Source organism: Alligator sinensis, unplaced genomic scaffold (assembly GCF_000455745.1).
Source record: "Alligator sinensis unplaced genomic scaffold, ASM45574v1 scaffold541_1, whole genome shotgun sequence".
NCBI classification, from domain to species: Eukaryota; Metazoa; Chordata; order Crocodylia; family Alligatoridae; genus Alligator; species Alligator sinensis.
The window spans coordinates 706,403-731,661 of NW_005842602.1; the positions used below are offsets into that span (position 1 = coordinate 706,403).

A 25,259-nucleotide genomic window follows, 5' to 3' on the forward strand; every position below is an offset into this window, starting at 1 on the left:
GGAATGGTCCCTGCAGGTTCAGCATCGCCCTGGCACCCACCAGTGGTGGTTTAGAGATGCCAGAAGAAACACCTCCAACTCTTCTGTTCAGTAGCCATTAACAGATCTCTCATCCATGAGTTCATCCAGTCCCTTTCTTGATCCCGGCTGCGCAGTCTGCCACCACCACTGCTTCTTGTGGCCATAAGGTCCATCCGTTAACACTGCAGTTAGTGCAGCTCCTCAATGAGGGGGCAGGCACCTCAACCCTTGCCCCAGGCAAGGGGCTGAGACATCGGGTCATGGGACTGAATGGGTTTTTCTCCTTCACAGGAGGGGTGCAGATAGAAGTGTCCAAGGTTGCATACATGAACGCTTACTCTGGAGCAAGAGGCAGATGCAATCCAGCCCAGGAACAACATGCCCTCAAGCAACTAGAGCTATTGTTTCACTTTTATCAGGAGATACAGGCCCCAAGGCCCTAGGGAACCAGGAAGTACATCACCAGAAACACATTAGATAGAGGACAGAACAGCTGTTTCCACAAGCACAAGGATGACAAAGCCTTTGGCGACTGAAGTGGCAGGACTAGACTGAGAAGCAGTGCCAGTGCAGGAGTATGGTAGTAAGGAGGAAAGCCCAACCAGAGCCAAAGCAGCTGCTGCAGATTGTGGCACAATGGTATATGCTGTCAGCTTATCAAAGACAACACAGGTGCCACTCTGAAGAAGCATCTTTTTACCTCTTAGCGTGGAAGCAGTCCTTTCAGTGCTAAGGGACTGGGTTCAAGAGCTGTAGGCAGTCCTGGGAACAGATGTTCTTTGCTCTGAGAGTGCATGGACAGCCTTTCCATCTGAACCTTCTTAACAGCCAAGAGAATGGTTTGAGTTTCCAGGCTGCTGGAGCTCTACAAGCCCCCAGCCCCTTATGTGACCCATGGATCTCAGAATTTGCCATTCAGCACTCCTGTGTTGCTAGGGAATGCATCCCTAGGGAGAGACTAAGCACAAATGGCCCTGTGGGAAAGGGGAGCTCTCAGTGTGAAGAGGATGAGGGAGGTGGGCTTAGCTGTAAAACAGTCCCTCAACAATGGCATAGAGTAGCAAACTGCTGTTGATCTAAGTCACACCAGTGAGCATGACAGGTACTAGGAAGAGGCAGTACTGATAACACAGTCAAAGGCACTTGTCTGGCAGGAACACATTAAGAAAGATATGGAGGAGGAGGACATGCCATCTTGAATACCAGACTGAAGAATGGCAGTGCTGTGCAACTACAAAAGAAAATAGTAGGAAGAGAGGGGCACTTAAAAGTTCCTTGAAATAAACTAGGTTAGAAACTCCAAAACAGGCTAAGGTAGTTTTTTCCCTCCTCAAAACAAAAGAAAACAACAAAAAACTTATCAGTAAGTACAGGTTGCAAACGGCTAGCCAAGAAGCTACCTCCCACCTCTTAACCAGGGAGTTGAAGAATTTCAAAGCAGAAGCACATCCCTTTGCTTTGTGCTCCTCAGTCCTAAGCACTAGAAATAAACCTGATTCTAACAACCACTATGTAGACAGACATGCAATGCTTTTCTCCTCCATCCATCCTTATCCATCACCAAATATGCTTGCTACCCCTTATTTCCAATCTGGAACAATACTTGTTTATTTGTTTTCTTCCAAACCCAGAAGCCAACTATGAAACCTAAATGTTTGTCCATTTATTTGTTGGTGAGAAACGGATGAAGATACAGGCCATACCAACACAAGTCACATTTAGGTATAAATACAGGTTAGGGGCAGACTAAGAGCTCCAGGTGCAATGGCAGTGCTAAACAAAGAAAATACCTGGAAACAGAAAATTCCTGTGACAAAATATGAAAAAGCCAAGAAGTGCGTGTCAGGGGCTTTTTATAAAACAAAAAGAAGAAAGAATTATCATCTTATTGCATCTGTTAAACATATTGATCAGTTTTATTGGTTAGTGATCATTAAACTGAAATGTACTAAAATGGAAAGAGTTTAAACACTCCCTTAAAAAGAGAGACACGTGGGACAAACTAGTATTCCATGGATTATGGGACCACTATATCAAGACAAGTCTTGGGAATTGCTTTTCTCTGGTAAAGCTCTATTTGACATTGACAAACAACATGATAATACTTATTATTTGACAATTCATGTTCAAACATAGTTTGCGCCACTTTTCCCCCTATTAACTATTTCCAAAAAAATGGACATATTGTTTCTACTGTACGTTAGTGTCTTTCACTAGCCTGCTGTGTGCAATCTCTCTCAAGAAATTGCATCCAATTCAGTCTGTCTGCTTAAACTTTGAATCTTGAGCCTCCCCCTTAACATGAGTCTTCAAGCTGCAGGTAAGAAGGGCACTGACTTGATTTTAAGTTATAAATTGCGTTTTTGATACAAAAACATATCAATATCCCCTATAAGAATCAAGGCATCTAGATAATAAGGTTTGTGATAACTTCTCACTCTTAAAATTTTGATGTTTCACACAAATTATGTAGATTTTGGATATAATTTGTTTTGGTTCTGCTTATAGTAAACAGATAAGCAACTATTATCAAACCTGATTGTAGTTTACTGAATGTGTACTTAGGTACAGATTACATGCATCATGAGTACATAAATAGATCTTATTTCTTAATACCCCCATATCAAAAATATGTGCTATACAAAGAATACCAAGTATGCTAAAGCAAACCGTTCAGGAAAATTCACACTTAATACACTGTTCTCCCTGAAAACAGAGGGCTACCAAGAGATCTCAAAAGTTGGACAAGGGTGCAGAAAAGGTATTACAGGCTTCAAGCCTAGTTTATTGCTACATGAAGACTACTTTAAGGGTCATCTTGCCTATTCTTAAATCACTCTCAGAAGTCCTAAATACAATAGTACATTTGAGCACAAAAGAAGAGATAATCAATTAAATACAAAAATAGTATCCATTTAAGTGAGATAAGTCCATTATAAATACATAATGAAATCAGTTATTCTATACAAAAAAAACTGTTTAGAAGCACAAGTTCCCAAAGCACCAAACTTATCAATTGTGCCAATTTTAAAAGTCAGGACAACCCCAATTACAAAATCTTTAAAAAACATGGGAAAGTTTTGCTGTTTATTCCCCTTGCACAATCAATTATCAGACTATGCAGGCAGATTCCAAACATGCACCATTACTTGAGGTTTGCAGTCCAACCCAAAGATTTCATATTTGAACCTCAATGGCAAGAAACAGCTTTGTGGCAGTTAAATATCCTTCACAAGTTTTAAAAAGAAAAAACAAAACAAAACCCCAAACCAGAAGTACAGATCACTTCTATATGCATGTAAAGCAAGTGTCACGTTGCAACTACAATTTATCTTAAGGACTGTTACTAAAACATTTGCTTGAGGTTAAGAGGCAAGAGCCAGATACTATGGCTTGATAGTTCATACAAGTAAAACGCTACAGCTTGCTTAGAGAGATAAGTCCTTGCCTTTTTCAGTGACTATTAAGTGTAAACTCTCAGAAACTTAAGAAAGCTTGAACTCTACAATCCTGTTTTTATGGTGGGGTAACACAGAAGTTTGTTAGTTCTGTAAAAATCAAAATCCAGTTTAACTGTCTACTACTGATCTTAATTTTGTTTTAACAAACCTAGAAATGTTTAGTGTTTTTTTAGCTTTAAAGCTTTGGTGTTCAGTTAATCTAAGCCAATCAGTACATCACATATAACAAACAATGTTTTTTGCATTAAGAGAGAGATTCTGTAAGGAAGAATATTAGTTCCATTTCCAATGGTAAACTTGTGGGGTCTGATGATCCACCATGGATCACTGGGATCAGAGCACCATCCAGTTCATTTAGGTAATGCTGAGGAAGGTGGTAGCCTCCAGATCCTGCCTGATACTCAACCTGAAAGAAAAAGTGAGTCAATGAGATGTCAAGACAAGAGTGAAAGACAGTAAATACCGTGTGTAACTAGCATCTTCCAGCTCAAGTTTTCTACTATACAAAGTAGTATTGACCAAGGATGGGAGACTAAAAAAAAGCCACAACATAAACACAACATTCCTTAACCAGGCAAAAGGTTTGCTCTTTAAAAATATGGAATATTCCTGCTTGAAGAGCAATCATCTACCTTCTGCACTTCAAACGGTTGCTAGTTCAGACACAAACAAATCAGGAATAATATGCATGTATCAGAAATGTTTCAATTTGTTACTTTGTTACTTAGTCACTGATCGCCAAACACTAACCGAAGAGATTTTTCTCCTACAACAAAAACATAAATTTAAATTTGCAGCTAAACAACATAAAAATTTGCATTTCTTAGATAAAATCTTAAACATTTCTCAGATCTACTTTGAATGCTTTCCAGGTACATCCATTGTAGGATGCGGGAAGGATTAGAGGGGTTATAGCCAAACAATTTTCAATAACAGCATTTAAAACGTTTTATGTTTGCAGCAAACATTAAAAAAATTACCATATCAGTATCAATGGAGACTCTGAGTCCGATCTTGTTCATTCCATTATTTTTTAGCATTTTGAGATGTGGACAAAGAGCAGTACTGCATGCTATAGCAAGATCTTTAGCAAACTGAGAGGAGGTTAGATCAGAAAGTTCATGGTCCTTGAGAAAATAAAATACCTGAAATCATATTCAAAACAGAACATGGTTAGTGGCTTTCCTTAGAATAGGGCTGTCAACTTCTAAGCACCCAGAGGCCACATGCCCTACCAGATGCCCCAACAGGCGACACATGAGGGTGAACTCCATGCTGCATACTATGCAGGCACCCACCTCCACTCCACTACACTGCCTGGGCATCTCCTCCACTGGTGTATTACATGCCTGTTTCCCTCCCACTGTTGCACTGAATGCCTACATAGCTCCAGGCTCACCCTCAGCTCCCTGGGCTGGGCTGCATCCCACCACAATTTCCCACCCTTAGGTTTGGAATGAGAAGCAGAAGCCAGGAGAGGGAGGGGAACCCAGAGTCTCCAGCTACTGGGGCAGTGGCAGCTGATAGAAGCCCAGGGCCTACTTCACCCCTACCTCAGAAGAATAAAATTGACAACATGGCTCTATTCTGTTCTAGCTTAAAACACACAAACCATACAAATACTAACACTGGTTTCTTGACATATGGATATTGGGTATTTTACTACTCCTGAAATAGGATGGTATCCAACACGTGCTAGATGCTTTCCGAAAGATGCAGAAGACCCCAGAGTCCCCAAAAATACAGTGGAAGTTACCCCCTCCCCCCCTCACTCTCGGCTGCTAATTAAATGGCCATGGGAATGTCAAGAATAGACATTTCCTAAGTATACTGAGTTATAACAGAAGACATTGATCCAATGTACTTACTTGCTTTAAGTAAGCACTACAGAATAGCAACTGGCACATTTCAAGGCTTCATGACAAATTGAGATTGCTTCATTGGTAGTTCTGTTTTAACCAGCATCATTTTTAAGGTAATAAGGAAACACAACATTTTAATACAACGTAAGTTTTTACTTACTTCGGTGCACTTTATAACTTTTCCTTCTGCTTCAAAGTCTCTTCCTTGTAGTAGTTTTTCACTCCAAATTCCTTCCATTGATTTTCCATTCACGGGGCTGATAACTCTATGGAATAAGGTATATAAAAGGTTGTTAACAACTCCATTGTGTTCTTTCATATGAAAAGATCAGCCATTCAACTTAAAAAAAAAAAAAATCTTACTTGAACTGTTAGCTTTAACTTCTTCACTATTAGAGACTCATCATAAATATCAAAAAGGCAGAGAAAAGAAGCTAGGATATATAGATGCTTGGGATACAAAATGAACAATTTCCATCCAGTATAAATGTTTAAATCTAATTCTGCTTCAGATACACATGCGTATTTTAAAACATACCTAACAGACATAACACTAATTTAGAAACTAGGTCTTTAGCTTCTCTTGCAAACTTCTAAAGAGTCCTGGTAGACCACCTCCATGTGGCACTCTTTGTTCATTCACACTGGTCCTATAAACCATTAGGTAGAGCACATCAAGTCAAGTCCAGTCTGAAAACCATTGCATTAGATTAAGGCAAAAAGAGTAATTCTGAATTAAGCATTTTGAACATGAACCATGGTTTATTCATAAATAGGACTATTTAAGCCATCAAAATATTGGTTCTTAAGCTAATTCTGGCTTTCAACACTGGTTGACTTCTGACCTTCACAACCATGGAAAGTTGCACTAAAAAAAACAAAAAAAAAAAAAAAAAACAAAACAGCACAGCTCTTCTGACTTATAAATAACATTACTGAGCTCTATAAGGAATCAATCCAGTCTTCCCTGGGGAGGCGAATTGTGGCTTTGATGCTGGGAGTATAATATGAGGAAAAAAGACAGGTATAGCGAAGTGCTATTCTTTACTATCACTACAAGATTCAAAAAAATGTTCTCTCTGTGACATCTAGAGGCAAACAGGAAGTTTTTATTCTCCTTTTTGGCAACTTTAGATAGCCAGATACTGATTTATATTCTATTCTTTCAACCTTCAGCTTTATTTTCAAGGTCAATAGGAAGACCGCAGGAAGCTCTGTTGACTGCACACTTAGATAGTCTAACAAATATTCATACCCCTTGTTTACTTTTTCTTCACTTTCCACCCAGCAAATATCTACATATTCTCTTAGGTCTCCTGCATCCAGTTTTCCACAGGTAATTTTGAAATCCTTCTTGTCTCTCAAAGCCTGACGAAGGCCTTCCATTGTCTCTGCAGTTATTTGTACCATTAGTCCATCTAAAACAAAAATAAAAGTATAAATAATTTCTGCTTCCACATTCAAAAAAAGAGGGAAGAGCACTTTAACAGACCCTCAGCTAGTAAAAATACTACAATACATACTCTGATTTTAAATTGTTCAAGGAAAGCAAATTAGACAAGCTGCTGAGTAGAATACAGCCTTTTATCCTGGTCATATTTAAAATGCTTTATAAAAAAAATTAAACAATTCTAAAAGCTTTTTCGATGAACATGGAAAGACTGAGACACATTCATTCTAGTTAGTATCACATGCTTGAAGATTGTGTTTCCTGAAATTAAAGCTCAGTCAGGCATGAAAGGTCACATAAAAGCAAGGTTTAAACACAGGAAATAAGCAAATTAAGTTCTCCACATCTTTCATTTTGAAGTACCTACGACCTGGAGGGGGTTAACTGACAAGGTGTGAAAAACCCATATAGCAAGAGGTGACCTGAAAAAGGAAAGTGTTTCAGCTTGTTTGCTTACACAACAGAATTCATTCATAAGTGAATTTTAACAGATGATTGCAGGGGCCAGCCCCTGGCTTGTTTACTTTTCATTCCATCCAGGAAGAGCATACACCAACTGCTGAAACCTCCTTAGCCTGACAAAGGGTTTTTGAACCCGGAAGCTTGCTTAGTAACTATTCTCCAACTATTCGGGTTGGTCTAATAAAAGATATCAAATTCACCCAAGGAACCTTGTCTGCCTTTTAACAGGTGACACACTCACCTTGGTAGTGTTTAATTAACAATCAGACAAATCCTTATAAAAACATTTAACAGTGATTGTTTCCCTCTTAACAAGGAATCATATAGCAATCCATACCTTCCACTATACTGGATTTAGCAAGAAATCCTGAGGATGATTTTAGGGCCCCATTAAACACTACAAAACTTGCACCTGTAACTTAAAAAAAAGAAAGTAAACATATACATACATATTGTTCACTCTTTAGTTATTAACATTGTTTTTGAAAATGTATTTACATTATTATCAAGCGTTATGGTATGTCAAAAAATACTCATAAAAATTCCCTTAGTTGCAGGAAGTAATACTGAAGGCCATAAGAATTCACAGTCAAAGGAATTCAGTATCTGAAATACACTAACTTTGCTAAGTTACTACAGCATACCTACAGAATGCAGGCAGTTGCACAATACGTAGGTAGCCGAATAGACATCATAGCCAAAGAGATGTCTGAAGACTAGAAACAACCCAGTGCCAATTTTGTACTTATAATTAGAACTTTACACTTGGTTTAGGATTCAGAAACATTTTTTAGTAGGTAATTTTATTTCTTTATTTTTAAAGAAAATTACTTTTTAATAGCATTAAAATCTGCAGAAACACTCATTTACTTAATCATCATTACATATCACTGGTAGGACTGTACGAATTCAGGAATACCTAATGTTTGTATAGTGTTTTGAAGAAGTGCTAAATATCATGATGTTACTCAGATTAATAATTTCTGCACAGTTAAATTTGCTACAAGAGAAACTGCTACACATTTCATATCTAAAAAATAAACAAATGGGGAGCTTTTTATTTATTTGTTTTTTAGTTTAGACTAAATTCACTCTGCATTTTAAAGGTTAAGTTTCTGGTCATTATTTAAAATGCAGACTGAATTAATCCAATTACATGATGCTATCCTAAGCAGAGACATTCTTAAAAATGTAGAGCCAAGTAACAGTGTTGAAGGGTAATAAGAATAATTCAGTGTCACTATTTACACTATATCCAACATTTACCTCATATATGCTTTTATTGTTTAGTTGCTCTTTAGAGCTTTTGAAATAAGGTATCACTTCTAGCCAATCAAGCTTTTGGAAATACCTTGGAATAGCCTAAAATTGCTTCATTGTACATGCTAGATCAGAGGTTGGATTGAATGCTACAAAAATGTATTACATTTCTTACCTCTTCTAGGGTGACCAGTGCCACTGTTTGCTTGTGTCTGATAGGCTCCATCATCACTTTGGATACAAACTAAGTGAGAATCTGCTTCAGTACTAAAACAGGCTCCAATGCTAATAACATGCTCATTAGAAGAGTTTATCACTTTCATTACCTGTCAATACAAAATGCTCATTGAGAAACTGACATCAATCCTTGCTTTATTTTGCTAAAGCTGGTGACTGACCCTTACTGTTAAATATGCAGCTAATTAATATTTTTCAGACAACATGCTTTATTTAAAGCAAAGAACAGCAAAACAAAACAGTACCTCCATTTTGTAAGCATTAACTTCTTTATAAACAAGAAAACCGAAGTGCTAATTACATTTAAAAATCAATTCTAAAAGATTTGCACTCTGGAAGTGACAGGCAGCTTGTAAGTACACTTCTAAACAGAGCCGAGTTTTTTTTCCATTGGTCTTGTAAGAAAATCCAAATGCACTGCAAAATCTAGGAGGATCTTAAAGTTTTGTGATTAATACAGGATACTCAACTGCAGAACAGATATCTATTACTCATTTCCATCATAATTTCAAGCATAATGATTGCAAAATGAACAATGAAAAATAATTGTAAAAAAAAAAAATTATGCTTAAAAAAGCCTTTTCAAATAGCTTTCAGCAAAAGCAATATGTATGTATTTTACCTTTATACCAAAAGACCACGGGAAGTCTTATATTAGAAGCAGGTGATAGCCCAAACCCCACTGGAAAAGATTTAATGGATTTAAATCCTGGTTTCTTTCACAACCGAGCAGCTATAGCAGTGACTAAATCCCAGTTTAGTGCTTGCATCCCATCATAACCTATGTTTAGTTCCTAGCTAGGGAGATGCATGTTTTCTTCATGAGCTATTGGGGAATTTTTAGTTATACATTCAAGGTTACAGTATTGAAAGCTTAAATAGTCCATCAAATAGTGAACAAAAATCAACAGCAGTCAACAGCCAAGAGCTTATTGGTACAATCTAGGCTTAGAAATGACTATGGAATGATCATGCAGCATAGAGTAATAGGATTTTGGCATTTTGTACCTTAAGTCTTGTAGATAAGTCTCTAGTCTAGTCAGCCCTCAAAGACAGTTAAAAAAAAAATCTTGTCTTAAACAATTCAGTAGTATTATGAGGAAAATGGTGGAAAAAAAGACTGGATTTTTAGCAGAAATTACTGTGATCTAAAATCTTAAACTCACCTCGTTGTATTTTCTTAGAGGTATTTTAATGCAGCTTCTACCCATTTCCATGTGAATAAATAAGTTATCTATGGTATGTAAGGTATACTGATAGTTTCTAAGATCCTATAATTAAAAAAAAAAAAACACAACACATCCTTCATTTTAACAAACAGTTGAATGTTCAGCAACAAGTTTTAAACATCTTCATTCCATCATTTCTAGAAACATGAAATCACTTAAAATCCAGCCATCAAATCTTTGCATTCATTTCCAGACTTGAAGCTAAATGAATCTCCATTTGAAGTAGCAATATGTGTTCTCTGTGTGTACGTGTGACTTGCAGCAGGAGAAAAGTGATTTTTCTCTTTATATGTTAGCTAAAGTAAATTATAGTATGGGCCAACCAATGTAAATTTGTTACTTACTAGCACTTATCCTGACTAGTTAAACGCTTTTTTAAATTACATCTTCCTTGTCCACACTAGGATTGGACCATACCGAAACAAGTTAAATGTCTTTTTTTTTTTTTTAAGTAGATACAAATTGTGTGGGACAGTCACAGTAAGGTAATAATTACCATTAACCATCTAAAATATCCCAAATTTCAGCTCAATTGAAGTCATGTTAGCAGTTTTAAGATGTGTATGAGAAAATTTTAAAAAAACCCTCTAAACATTACTGTATCTTACATTAGATGTAATTATACTTTATTCCTACTGCATTTTTGCCTGCACAAATATGCTGCTACTTTTTACTGCTGAGTATGCCCTGTATGTAGGCTTTGTTATGGGGCAAAATGCCACGCTTCAGGGAAGCTGCCTTTTCCCTACTCTTCCGAGCTCCTGGCGTGCTGGAGGAGCCAGAGTGGAACTAGAGGAGGGGAGATGCTCTGGCTCGCAGAGCATGACATGATTGAGAATTAAATCTGGATGAGAACACATTACCTCTGCAACAGCCCCAGTCTCCTAAATGCCTGGGAATAGCAAGGAACCCAACAATTTTTTACAGCTTTCATACTGAAAAAGCTGATCCATAAAAACCAATTTTTTAAAAGGAGCAAACAAAAAAATTGCATTATTTTAACTAAATCCAATGGTAGAATACACTCTGAAATATACAATTTACACTAAAAGCCTATGGCATAAGGACATACCCACTAAATTAACTATTAGGATAACTTTTGTAAGACTCCATCTTATGGAAGCACATCAAAATTCTAATTAGCATTTCACACTCATACATATCTTAACTGAAATTAGGAGGGAAAAAAAACATCTAAAACATTTACTCACAACAAGTAAATTCATGATTGTGTTCCCTATCTCTCCAAAGAGAGATTTCCGGTGTCTGATACTCATTACAGGAGTTGGGTATACTTTTAAAAGGGAAAAAAACAACAACACTTGTTACATACACTATAAACATATTTATGCATGCAAATACACAAGTGTCTAACACAAATGCTTGCTCTCACGTGTTTAATTAGCTTTTTATTTGATAGTTTATGCAGAATGGCAGGCATCCACACTCACTGGACAAAAGAAAGTCATCAAGCATTAAGAAAGTATCTTTGTTAAACCTAAGCAACACAAGGCTGATGTAGTGAACATGAGGGCACCAGCCACTGGAAGTGAGGAGAGCCATAAAGAGGTTCACATTGTGTAGACACAGCTGTTGTCTCCCTTGTGCTTTGCAAGAAAGGTGACCAATTCCACAACAAACAAGGATTTAACTGCACAACTAATCAGTATCATTTGTGTAAGTAGGTCCTTCTATCCCATTTTGAACATCTGGAAATCATATTTTATGTAATAATGGACATTGAAAAACCAGTTTCCTTTTAACAGAATGAATTGCTAGTTACCAAGAAGGAAAACAAGCTGAAGAATTTAAACCCAGATTATATATTAGACACTAATATAAGGTTTGGGTTAATAAACCACTCATAATAAGTACTTCTTAAAAACACTTCACAAATATTAAACCTGGTAATCTAGAAAGGATTCAAGACGTTTATCCAACCCTTTTTAAGGTACTTTGTAAATGCACAAACATTTATTTATACTGTACACTGGCCAAGCAGGAGAAACAAGTTTCCAAAACAGAAGTCTAAACATTTTTATTAGTTTCACGTCTCTTCTTCACTCCCTAAAGACTGTGCATCCTAGATAAAGGCTCCGAATGTTGCCAAAACCAAAGAGTACTTATACACGTGATGGACCTCTGCTCTGACACATGCTAACTGACACATCAGAGCAGAGTCTGCTGGAACATGCTAATTAGTGCACTCCAGCAGCCTCCATGTCACATGTACTCGGCGTCCCCACATTTCAAATTAGCAACAGAGGTTCTTTAACTAAAGCTTGTTTGACAAGCTTTAGTTAAAGTGCACCCGCCACCATTTTGAAGCACGGACACTGAATACACGCGAGGCTATGGGAACTTTAACTACAGCAATTCTCAGAGCTGCTCTAATTAAAGTGCCCCCCCCGGAACACATGTATAGATGCCCAAAGAGATTTAGTCAAGTCTGTAATTCATAACAAGTTAACTATATGCATCTGGGAGTGTGTATTGGGACAAACCACAGCCCAGGGATTCTCAAACTTCAGATTCAGGTAAACCCTCTGTCCATACAGTTTTTTGTTTTGTTTTGTTTTTTTAAATGTGGCAGCACCCTGGTAAAGAACCACTGCTGCGCTGCATCAGCTTATCTCAGTGGTACTCACTGGGGTGCTGTCACTGCTGCCACAGCCACGGAACTGTCCCATGCACTTCGTGCACAACTAGATAAGCCTAAAGCAGGCAAGAGAATGCAGTCTTGCTGCAGCCCTTCCCAGTTCAGTACCCCCTCCCCGCAGCCATGCTCCTCCTGAATGGAAACAAAGCTACACAGAACAGTTCTAACTGCCCCACGTGCCTTTGTTTCCAGGACCAGCATGGAGGGGGAGAGGAGGAAAGGGTCAGACTGGGAAGGGCTGCAGCAGGGCTCCTGCCTTGCTTTCAGTTTATCCAATAACCCAAATCCAGGCAAGGAACACATGCTTGTGCTGCATTCCTTCCTGATCTGGCTGTGGGGCTATTGCACCTGGTTGCTGTGGTGGTTGTATCTGTGGCGAGGCACTCCTGAAAGGGTCTTGGAGCCCCTCAATTGAGCGCTACTGCCATAGCACATAAAAGTATCAGGGAAGTAAGTTAACAGTGTTTCAAGAAGCAACCAGCTGCTGGCAACATGTAAGGCACATGCACCCCCTGGAAGTGCCAGCTGCAAAACCAAAGTGCACTTCTGGTTTTGCTGCTGGCTTGGCAATCGCCACTGGGGGACCTCCCCGTCAGTGATCTGGTGCCCCACAAGACTCGGGAGGCACCAGTCACCCATGAATCCAGCAAGACAGAATTTGAATCAGTATTGATGCAGATATGTTTTAAGAACTGTTTAGGATGTGAACTACAAAAACTTAAGCACCAAGCCTTTGCAGGATAAGACATATCTATATTTTGAAACTGGATTGCCTCAGCATGCAAAATTAAATTATACTTATACATAATCTCAGCAGACTTGAGGCCTCAATAAGCAAATCTAGTAGAACTCACCTCCATATTCTGCTCCCAATCTCAACATTAAACGAATTGGAAAAACCTTTGCCCAAGGTATTTCCAGCTTATGAATAAGAATGCCACAAAGGAAAGGATTATTTGGTAACGTGAGATCGTCAAGTTTCTGAAAAGTTGGCGTAACAAACAGGAACCCTCCATGATCTCTGTTACCAAGAAAGCTTTCAGTAAAGGTAAAATTTTCCAAATTTCCTATGAATTTTCCTAGCAAGAGAAAGGAACAATTAACTTCACATAGCTAAACATTTAAAGTAAAGACATTCTTACACAGTACTATTTGGAAGAAATCTATTGCTCTGCTAACATGGTCTTTTACGACTGCTTTTAAAAAACACCCAATATACAAACATCTGCCCCCCTTCTGCTTTAATACATACAGTTTTGTTCATTGCACTGAAGAGATTACATATTAAAAGCAACCACTTACTGAAGTGCCAAGTGCAATAAATTTGGTCTCAAACTACCAGCTCTGGTACAACCAAGATATTTAGTTTTGGCTTTGTCACTTTAATAAATTCAGTTTGAAAAAAAGTGTTAATTATTAACAATTAAATATACTTCACAAAATGTTGGTCCAATTTATGTACAAGTAGCATGTTTTTGAAAATTAAGAATAGCATGAAAGCACATGCTATCCTGAAACATGTTTTCCTGACCTGAGGCTCAAAGTATTTATATCTACAGTCCCAATATATTAAAATATTACTGTTAAAAATAAAATAAGAAAAGAAAGATGGATGATAAAAGGCCATTTGGAGGTGATTATGTTAAAAAGGTGTCAATTACTGAATTAGAATTTGAAGCAGAAAGACAATAGAAGTGACAGAGGGACTCTCTCTCAAGTTTCAGAATGTCTCTAAAGCAAAATTAAATGCAACACCAAGAATGTTGCCTTTTGAAGCTCAGCAATAAGACATGAACATTTTAAAGCTATTTATTAAGATTCCCTACCTTTCACTGCATTCTTATATATGTCAACAAACAATCTGAAGATTTCTTTAGGAACAGCATCTTCATTTGGCAAACACAGCAATAAAATGATAATTTCTGCCTGACCCAAGCTATGTAGTCCATTTGTTGAGAAGTACCAGCACTTTTCCAGAGAATCTTAAAGAGAAGAATTATGTAATTAAATATTTGCTAATTATAGTATAAAACATTGGAATCAAAGATTTTAAGATGATTTACTGTTTAAGTTATTTTAATGCTCTTACCAATTGCTCTCTTTAGGGAAAAAAAAAAAAGGGTTTTATAAAGTTTTTCCTAGCCCAGTATGCAGCACAGAGAATAACTCTCATAATGAGAGTCTGGTTAGGCCATATCATCTGGAGAAGCATGGAAGTCGTAGCTTGTTCCACAGCTATTATGGAAAAAGACAGCTTGTTAACAAGCAGCTATGGAACACTGATGGGATAGGGGCTTTGACTGAACTGTATGTTCTACTTAAGGTAACAGTTAGAAGTCTTTACTGCAAAGTCTTTTATTGCAAAACGTTACACTAGAGTCTCCCTTTGCAGGCGTCCATGTCTGTAAATAATCATGTGATGTCTCTGTCAGTTCTTTTTATGTTAATAAGTATGCAGCAAGTTTCTAGCACAGGGGTGGCATCTTTGTGTATGAGACTAAAACAGGGCATTAAGATTTCAGTCATGTCACACAAATATTTGAATACTCTGTAATTTATGTACCAAAAAATCCACTATGTATACCTCAGACTCCTCACAGTCTGAAGTCTACTGATAAGAGTCTAATCAGACAGTACTAACAAAAAAATAATCAAGAAACCTATACAGTAATGCTTCAAAAAGCAGCATGCTCATTTGAGTAGCACAACATAATCAAGAGAATTCTTATTTATTCTCAATACAAAATATTATAGAAATCATAGCTGTACAGAAAAAACATACTACTTACAAGAAAGTAACTTCACATTCACAAGGAAGTTTGCGTTTAGGATAAATGTTAATGGATTCAGTCCTCCTTCAGAGAGAAGTGAAGTAACCTGCTGATGAGATGGGTGTTCTTCCACTACAGGACCTAAATAAATTAAGATATGGTTTGGTTCAATATAACAGCTAGTATTCATTTCCCTTATGTCTAAACAACTACAAAGACCATAAAATGCATGAAACATTACTTGAAATGTCATGTTAAAAAAAAAAAAAAAAAAAAAAGATAAATCGTTAATATTACATGACTATTAAGCAGCCAAAGAACTGTGCATTTGTCTTTAAAGGCAGACAACAAATAAGCACAATTTGGTACATCGAACATTAAAGCAGTATATAATATACTGTATTTACTCAAATCTAAGACAGTTTTCTTTTCCCCCTCCCCTCCTCTCTACCCCCATAGCAGGGTTTCATTCCAGGAGTGGCAATGATGTCTCTGGAACCCCCTCACACCATATCTACTTCACTCTTTGAGCAGTCACCCCTTCACTTGCCTGCTATGCCTTGAGGTATTTATCTTTTAGATCATTGGTTTCCAACCTTTGAGTAGGAGATCACTTTTGGAATTTTAAAAGCAACCCAAGATGTATTGTGTGCCACCAACGCCCGCCCCCCAAGAAGGTAAGTCTGTGGAGAGGGAAGTGGGAGGGGCAGATTGAGGCAGAAGCAGAAAAAAAATATTTGGGGGGTGTGCCACCCCAGCAGGTAAGTCTGTGGGGTAAGGGACCAGGGGAAGGGGAAGGACTGTGGGGGGTGATGGGGTAGATAGAGGCCCCAGCCCTACTCTCTCCCTCAATGCTGGGGCCTCGAACTGCACCCCCCCAACCAGTGGTAAGGGAGGGAGTAGGGCTGGGGCAGGCGGGACAGAGCCGTGAACAGCTCGTCTGGGTGGCTTGGGAAGGGGGAAGATATGCAGCCAGGAGGGCAAGGGGGCACGTGCCCCCACATCTGCATAGAGGCAGGACAGGGCAGGCTGGAGCTGCCAGCTGGGGACGGGCTCTTCTGGGCAGGGGGGATGGGCCACGCTATATTCAGGCTGGGTGGTGGCAATGCTGGGAACAGGGCTGGGGTGAACTGCAGCAAGCCAAAAGTTTGCTGTAGTTCCCCCCCAACCCTCCTCCCAGCAGCGTTGTCTCCCAGCCTCAGGCTGCAGCAGCAGCTGCCCCACCCTGCAGATCCCAGGCACATGGCCCCCATGCCCTTGGGGGGTGGGGGGAAAAAGGGACTGGGAGGCAGTGCTGGGCTCTTCCCGGCAGAGGCTGGGCCATGCTTCACTCAGGGCAGGAGGCGGTGGCACTGGGAAGGGGATCGGGGGGGGCTACAACAAATTTTCAGGTGGCTGCAGCCCCCTGTAGCCCCGCTCCCCACACTGCCACCTGGCCTGAGCGCATCATTGCCCAGCCCCTGCACCATGAAGAACCCAGCCCCACCTGGCAGCTGCAGCCCACCCTGCATGCAGATCCAGGGGCACCCCCACCCCGTGCTCTCCCATGGTGCATGCCCCCCCCCACCGGATGAGCCACAAGCCGCTCCATCCCAACCTGCCCCAGCTGCCCCGGCCCAGCCCCACTCCCTCCCTCACCGCTGCTGCAGCTACCGCCACTGCCCCATGTTGTGAGGGGCATGTGCCCCCCAGAGGCAGCTACCATTGCAGGCTGGCCTTTGCACCCCGAGCCCAGCAGTGGGATGCACGTGGCATGCAGGTGCTCCTGGACCAGCTGCAGTGGGGCTGAGCCATACCTGCAGGTGACCAGCTGCAGCAGGGCTCAAGGTGCAGCAGCAGCTGCCTCTATCCCAGCAGCGGGAGCCCCCTTCCTCTGTCCCTGGATGAGCCCCCAAGGCTGCAATCCTCCCACCACTCAGCCACCTGGGGCCCTACTTACCTTCCCCAGCTCCTGGCTGGCCCACACCATCTATCCCTCACTGTGAGGGCCTCAATCTGGCTCTCACCCCTTCCTTCCCCCAGACTGGCCTGCTGGGCTTGGGGGGGGGGGGGGGGGGGGGGGAGGACGAAGGCCGGCCGGCCTTGCGGGGCTGGGGGGGGGAGGGGGGGGGGATGATGATGCATGCCCCACCCCCCAGCCCAGAGTCGATTAAAAGAGGATCCCCGATCGACCGGTTGATTGGGATTGACGGTTGGGGGCCACCATTTTAGATAAAGGGAGTCTGCCCTAGGGCTTCCCAAGCTTGAGCTCGGACTCCAGAGCTCAGGTGTCTCTGCTCTCTGCCTTAAGGGCTAATTACATGGCTCCAACCATCCTTTACATCACATCCATGCCTTACAGATGATATTCATTCCTGTTGACATGTGCCCTCCTGGGTTATGGGTCCCAGTCTCAGTCCTCACCCCTCAAGGGCTTTGGGCTCCTTGGCCCCCTTCAGTCTCCAGCTGTGATCCCTGGTCTTTGGCCTCTTGCTCTGGGCCCGCTCCTAGGCCAGTGAGACCTTTGGGCTCCCTAGCCCTGTTGACACCTGACCTTCCTGGGCTACAGATCTCCAGGCTCTTTGGGCTGGCTTACACTCACCCCTCCTAGACTCAGTCTCTCTCCTGCCGTGTCCCAAGCCCTCTATTCTGTGTTCCCAGGCCTCTTGGGACCTCCTCTTCCCCTTAGTCCCTTCCTCAAACCTGTGTTGCTTACCCCAGTTCAGACGTTACCCCAGGAGCCCTGCTGCAGCCCTGCTGCCCAAGAGCTCCTCTCAGCATGGTTCTTGGGGCAAGACTGCCTGGCTAGTTCAGGCCATGGGCTTATATGCTTCAAGCCTGGCCTCTGTCTGATCAAGTGACCCTAACTGGCCCCTGCCACAATCGCTTGCTACTTCCCATGCAGCCTCTTCCCTTCTTGAAGTGCCAGGTGTGCCGAGCACCCTGTCACACCCCCATTTAACATCAGGAAAATAGCACCTCACCTTAGATTAGAAATGTGGCGGGAGGCACACAACTGCAGCTGGAACTCCAACTCAAGGGCCAGGGTTGGAGTTGGAAGTACAGATGCAGATGCTGCCCAACCCAACCCCACAGCCTCTGCTCACCTTTCACTTGCAGCTCCAGCTCCTGTTAAGGCCCTGCTCTGGCCAGGGTCAAGGAGCACAAAACATGTGCTGCCTACAGCTGCAGTCCAGCCATGGAGCTGGCAGTGAGGGGTAGGAGGTAAAGAGGGAAGGTGGGCAACTCTTCACAAAAACCCACCAGATTCTAGACATAACAAATTTATAAATTTTTTCCACTTTTCCATGTCTAGAATCTAGTTATTGGGGAGTCATCTTTGATTTGGTTAAACACAGTATATGGCCCAAGAAATATTTTTCAAAAAGGTGAACTCTGCTCATGGCATGCCAGTGTATGTAGAGGTCCATGTATTTTTTTAAAAACTATATATCCACTAATTAAACACAAACACCCCCTGCTCATGTTTTACCTTCTCCTTTTTCTCTCATTCCAAGCAAGAGAGGTGGAAAACCATCATCGTCATCAGGAATAAGGCTTATCTCTTTGCTAACACATTTTTCAATCCCACACAGAATTCTGTAATCTGAAGGACTAACAGGCAAATCATCATGAGGCTGGTCAGCTATGATGCAAGTAGGAGGAGATTTCTCAGCTTTTAAAGTCAACAATAATTCATCAGCATCTGGAACTGCAGTCTGAGAACTTTGCAATATCTCCATTTGTCCAACAAAAGGTAACTGGCCATCATCTGGATCGACTGAAGATGCACAAGGCAATTTCTCAGGTCCTAAAGTAATGTGCATTTCATCTGTTGGTTTTACATCAGCTACAGAGAAGTCATCTACTAGATTTTCAACCTATTAAACAAAAAAAAAAGCAAGCAAAACACATACCAGATTATGTTTATTATTCACCATCTCTAGAGGTTTTTCTACATTATTTTTTTCAAATGCAAAAGCAACCTTCATCAAAAAGGCATTTGTTGCATCTTGGGGAACAATTTCCTTTAACAGGAAAGAAATCATCTCTCTTTGGCAGGGCACTGCATTTTTTTTTTTTATATTTAAAAGGCATAAATGTCTCTTTTAGGGTAGAATGCAGTCTGATATATTTACCTGTTCTGTAATTAATTCAAAAAGCCTGCCATTTTTAGTCTGATGGAAGAGAGAAGTAGACACAATTAAGTATTATGTATCACAGTGAAACATAACTGATTTGTTCAGCATTACCAGTATGACTTATTTTGCAAAGTTACTGAATCCTGTAATTTGCCATAATTTGGACATGAACTACAGTGGTCACAGATTTTTATCATGTATTGACAGTTTACTCCAGCATTTAAAAGCATCGATCTTCCCCAGACCAAGGGTCAAATATCTGCTGCTCCCTCGGGAGAGTATTTAAAGCTTAGACCAGATCTATGAAGCAACACCAAAAAGCTGTGATTGGAAAGATGTTTTAGTTCAAAAGTATATAAGGAAAAACAAAACATCCTAAAGTCACTATCACAGATTTTTCTTTATTTCTACAAACTGCCTTTTTTCATCTCTACAGCACACCTCTGCTGGAACTGGCAATTCCTTCATATACACTGGGTTGCAACAGAAGTACTGTTTGTGTTGTGTCCAGAACTGGGTAATTTGCACTTAGGAAGAAATTGCACATAGTGTTTGTTTTTTCCAATGGAAAAAACTACTCTTTGGGCAGGGGAGGACAACTGGCATTCCCTATTTTTAAAACAGCAAGTTCATAAAACTTGCTAGATGGCAACTTGGGCAGCAGCGACCACAAGATGATTGAGTCCAGGATCCTGAGGAAAGGAAGGATGGAGAGCAACAGAGTAAGGACCCTGGCCTTCAGACAAGCAGACTTCGACTCACTCAGGAAACTCATGGGCAGGATCCCCTGGGAAGCCAGTGTGAGGGGGAGAGGAGTCCAGGAGAGCTGGCTGTACTTTAAAGAAGCCTTACTGAGAGTGCAGGAACAAACTATCCTGAAAAAGGAAGACTAGCAGGTATGGCAGAAGACCAGCGTGGCTTAGAAGGGAACTCTTTTGTGATTTAGCTCACTGAAAGGAAGCTTATAAGAAGTGGAGAACTGAACAAAAAACTGGGGCGGGGCTGGAAGTATAAGAGTATTGCTTGTGCATGCAGGTATTAAGTCAGGAAGGCCAAAATGCAATTGGAGTTGCAGCAAGCCAGGGCTGTGAAGGGTAACAAAAGGGTTTCTACAAGAATGTTAGTAACAAAAGGAAGACGAAGGAAGTGCGGGTCCTTTACTGAATAGAGATGCAGAAAAGGCTGAATAACTCAATGCCTTTTTCACCTCAGTCTTCACAAGCCAGGTCAGCTCCCAGACTACTGCATCTGGAAGCACAGTTTGGGGAGGAGGTAAGCAGCCAGTGACAAAAGAACAGGTCAGGGACTATTTAGAAAAGCTGGACATATACAAGTTCATGGGGCTGGACAGGATGCACCTGAGGGTGCTGAGCTAGTTGGCAGATGTGACTGCAGAGCTGCTGGCCATCATCTTTGAAGCTCATGGTGAACAGGAGAGGTCCCAAATGACTGGAAAAGAGCAAACATAGTGCCCATATTTAAGAAAAGGAAAAAGGAAGATCCAGGGAACTACAAACCAGTCAGCCTCACCTCAGTCCCTGCAAAAATCATGGAGCAGATCCTCAAGAAATCCATTTCTAAGCACATGGAGGAAAAGAAGGGGATTAGGAACAGTCAGCATGGATTCACCAAGGGCAAGTCATGCCTGACCAACCTGATTGCCTTCTATGACTAGGTGACTGGCTCTGTGGATGCGGTATACCTTGATTTTAGCAAGGTTTTTGATACGGTCTCCCACAACAGTCTCACAGGCAAGCTAAGGAAATATGGGCTGGATGAATGGAATGTAAGGTGGACAGAAAACTGGCTGGAGCATCGGGCTCAGAGGGTTGTAATTAATAGCTCAATGACTACTTGGCAGCTGGTATCAAGTGGGGTGCCCAAGGGGTCAGTCCTGGGACCGGCTTTGTTCAATACATCTTCATCAACAACGAAGATGGAAAATAGTGCATCCTCATCAAGTCTGCAGATAACACCAAGCTGGGGGGAATAGTAGATATGTTGGAGGGTAGGGCTAGGATTCAGAGTGTCCTAGACAAATTGGAGGATTGGGCCAAAAGGAATCCGGCAAAGGGCAACAAAAATGGTGAAAAGGCTGCAACATATGACTTCTGAGGAGAGACTGAGGGGAACGGGGCTTATTTAGTCTAGAGAAGACAAGACTGAAAGGGGATTTAATAGCAGCCTTCAGCTATCTGAAGGGAGCTTACAAAGAGGATGGAGCTAAACTATTCTCAGTGGTGGCAGGTGACAGAATAAGGAGGAATGGTCTCAAGTCCACATCTTTCATGAAGTACAGTGCTCAGAGCTGTATATAGTGCTTCATCTGAAGCCTTACTAGTAATGATTTTTCTACTGTACTCAACACATGTGTATTCCCACACTCCTGCTTCTACATCTATGTGAAACTGATGTTCAGTTCATTATCCACTGTAATCTCCAGATACTTCTACAAAGCAGATGTCTAGCTAGTAATTCTTTATTTCACATCCGTGTATTCTTGTTAGCCACGTGTAGTGCTTTGCATTTGTTTTCATTCAACTGAGTCCTGCTTATTTCAGACCATTTTTTACAATTTGTCAAGATTTTAATTTACAATAATTTCAGAAGGCAAAATTAGAATTACCCACATTTATCATCTGCAGATTTAATTGTTTTATTCTAATCCATCAAAATTGGTAATAAAAAAACATGCTAAACAGTACAAGACTCAGGACAGAATCCTGCAGAACTCATAGAACACATCCTTCCAGTCTGAGATAAGCCATTAAGTACCCCATATCAGTCTACAGTCCTGAAGAAAGTACAGTATTCTCCTATGCTGTTTTAAGAGAATGACATCAGTGTCAAAAGCCTTACTGAAGTCAAAATATATCATCCCTCTTGCTTCTTTCTTACCCATAAACCAGTTATCCTCACAGCATTAAATTAGATTGATTTATCCTTGACAAATCCACACTGGCTATAATTTATCGCCATTTAATTTTATTTTTTCAGTATCTTTCCAGGAATTGAAGTTAGGCTGGCTGATTTAACTCTGAATTCTCTTCCCCTTCCCCACCCTGGACAGAAGACACAATGTTAACCTCCAAGGTGCCACCCTATCCTGCTTTCTTCCTGACCTAACATAGCCACCTCCTTCACTAGTACCTCCAAGCTCTTACCAGACAATTGCAAAGAAACTACTTCAGAGAGCTCCGCAAATATTCCACTTCAGCTGAATTTGGTGAAATTTACACTGATTTCCCACTCTTTGGTGACAGAGGTAGCGAGCTGCTGGGAAGGGACAGCCTCCACCTCTCTCCGCTGGGGAGGAGGCCCTTCTCAGCCAGACTAGCTGACCTGCTCCATCAGACTTTAAACTAAGCCCGCCAGGGGACAGAGGGACTACTGCCACTGCTGACCAGCTGAGCAACCCTTGCAAAGCCAGCAGACCAAGGCACTTAAGGGAACCCACCCCTGCCCCAGCCCTGGAACAAACTGTAGGCAAGGCAAGGGCCTCCAAGTGTACAGGCACGCAAGTGTCCCCAAATGCCAGGAGCCTGGGGAATAAACAGGAGGAACTTGTCCTCCTGCTAAACGCAAATAACTATGATGTCATAGAGATAATGGAGACCTGGTGGGACTCTATCCATGACTAGACCATGGGTATAAACGCCTATACCCTGTACAGGAGGGATCAAGTGGACAAAAGGGGCGGAGGTGTAGCTCTCCATGTCAAGGAAAGCTATGCATCCCTGCAAGCTGACATTGCCCCCCATGGTGGATGACTTGAGATTCTGGGTTAAAATCTGTGGGGAACACAGCACAGGGGAGTCTACTATAGACCCCCCACCCAGGGTCAAGACATTGACCAGGAATTTGCCAGGGAATTGGCTGAGGCTGTGCACTCCTGGTGTACAGTTGTTGTCTCATAGGAGACTTCAACTACCCAGACATCTCATGGGAGGAGCACTCAGCCAAATCCGAGCGGTCACAAAGCGCTCTCTTGCGCATGGATGACCTCTATCTGATGCAGGAAGTCTACGGGCTGACAAGAGGTAAAGCACTGCTTGACCTGGTACTGGCAACCGGGGGACAACCTAATCAGAGACTTAATGATTGAAGGGAAGCTGGGTGACAGTGACCACGAGCTGATCACCTTCACCATCCACTGTAAAGCTGGCAAGTCAGTCAGTAATACAGAAGTCCTTGACTTCAGGAAAGCTGACTTTGACAAGCTAAGGAGGCTTGCCAGTGAGGCCCTAAAGGGCCACAACCCAAAGGAGAGGGGAGTTCAGGATGAGTGGTTTCTCCTCAAGGGAGCAATCCTGGATGTGCAAGCAAAGTCTATTCTGTCTCAGAGGAAAGGCAGCAAAAGGGCACAGCAGCCCCTTTAGCTCTCCAGGGAATTAGCAGACCTCCTGCGTCTTAAAAGGAAGACCTACAAAGGATGGAAGACGGGATCCACCACCAAGGAGGAATACTCTGATCTGGTCCAGACCTGCAGAGAGCAAACCAGGAAAGCTAAGGCTGCAACGGAACTCCAGCTAGCTACAAATATCAAGGACAATAACAAGTCCTTTTTTAGATATGTGGGGAGCCGGAGGAAAAGCAAGGGCAACATTGGACCCCTGCTACACCAGATGGGACAACTGACAACCAATGCCCATGAAAAAGCAAACTTGCTAAATGGGTACTTTGCGTCAGTTTTTCATCAGTCCCATGGGACACCCTTGCTCACTGTGGATCAGGGAGGCCTGGGTGAGGGAGATTCCTTACCCTCCATCAAAGCTGACCTCGTGAAGGAACACGTTGAGGCTGGACACCTTCAAGTCAGCCAGCCGTGACAGTTTACACCCAAGGGTATTCAAGGAGCTGGCAAGCATCATAGCTCAGCCCCTAGCATGGATCTTAGAGAACTCCTGGTGCTCTGGTAAAGTGCCCGAAGATTGGAAGAAGGCCAATGTGGTGCCTATCTTCAAAGGAGAAAAATAGATCCGGCAAACTACAGGCCCATCAGCCTGACCTCTATCCTGGGGAAGGTCTTGGAAAAGATTATCAACGAGGCCAACCTTAACAAACTAGCTGACGGCAATATCCTGAGGGATACCCAGCATGGGCTTGTATCACCTGGACAAGGGGGAAGAGATTGATGTTGTATATCTTGACTTCAAAAAAGCCTTCAATCTGGTATCCCATGATCGCTTCTTGGCAAAACTGGCTAACTGCGGCCTTGACCTCACCACGATCCGCTGGCTGGGGAATTGGCTCCATGGTCGGACCCAGAGGGTGACGGTTGACAGAAGTCAATTGTTATGGTGCGCAGTGACCAGTGGGGTCCCTCAAGGCTCTGTCCTAGGGCCTATATTTTTTAACATCATCAGCGATGTAGACATTCATGTCAGAAGTGGGCTGGCCAAGTTCACCTATGACACCAAACTCTGAGGTAAAGCATCCACACCTGAGGACAGGAGGGTGATCCAGGCAGATGCTGACAGGCTCATGAAATGGGCGGATGAGAACCTGATAGCGTTCAACACCAAAAAATGCAAGGTTCTCCACCTTGGGAGGAAAAACCTGAAGCATGCTTATAGGCTCAGCAGTACTACGCTGGTTAGCACTACAGACGAAAGGGACTTGGAGGTCATGGTTGACCACAAGATGAACATGAGCCTTCAGTGTGATGTTGTGACTAGTAAAGCGAGCAAAATGCTGGCTTGCATCCATAGATGCTTCTCAAGCAA

General features: G+C 41.8%; 1 protein-coding gene across 9 annotated transcripts in view; it reads right to left on the bottom strand.

The window, feature by feature from the left end:
- Nucleotides 1–1,662: 1,662 nt before the first annotated feature.
- ZFYVE16 (zinc finger FYVE-type containing 16) overlaps nt 1,663–25,259 on the bottom strand; it is a 57,831-nt gene continuing 34,234 nt past the window's right edge. For 8 of the 9 annotated variants that reach the window (XM_006032996.3, XM_025214746.1, XM_025214748.1 and 5 more), the window contains 12 exons: nt 18,885–19,272; nt 15,431–15,553; nt 14,468–14,623; nt 13,496–13,720; nt 11,194–11,276; nt 9,920–10,024; nt 8,692–8,842; nt 7,594–7,674; nt 6,600–6,762; nt 5,505–5,610; nt 4,463–4,627; nt 1,663–3,888 (listed from right to left, as the gene is read on the bottom strand). In XM_006032996.3, the coding sequence (XP_006033058.1) occupies nt 3,727–3,888; nt 4,463–4,627; nt 5,505–5,610; nt 6,600–6,762; nt 7,594–7,674; nt 8,692–8,842; nt 9,920–10,024; nt 11,194–11,276; nt 13,496–13,720; nt 14,468–14,623; nt 15,431–15,553; nt 18,885–19,272 (1,908 nt within the window). In that variant the 3' untranslated portion in view covers nt 1,663–3,726. The remainder of the gene's footprint in view (nt 3,889–4,462; nt 4,628–5,504; nt 5,611–6,599; nt 6,763–7,593; nt 7,675–8,691; nt 8,843–9,919; nt 10,025–11,193; nt 11,277–13,495; nt 13,721–14,467; nt 14,624–15,430; nt 15,554–18,884; nt 19,273–25,259) is intronic. The other variant, XM_025214750.1, reaches the window with a different exon arrangement.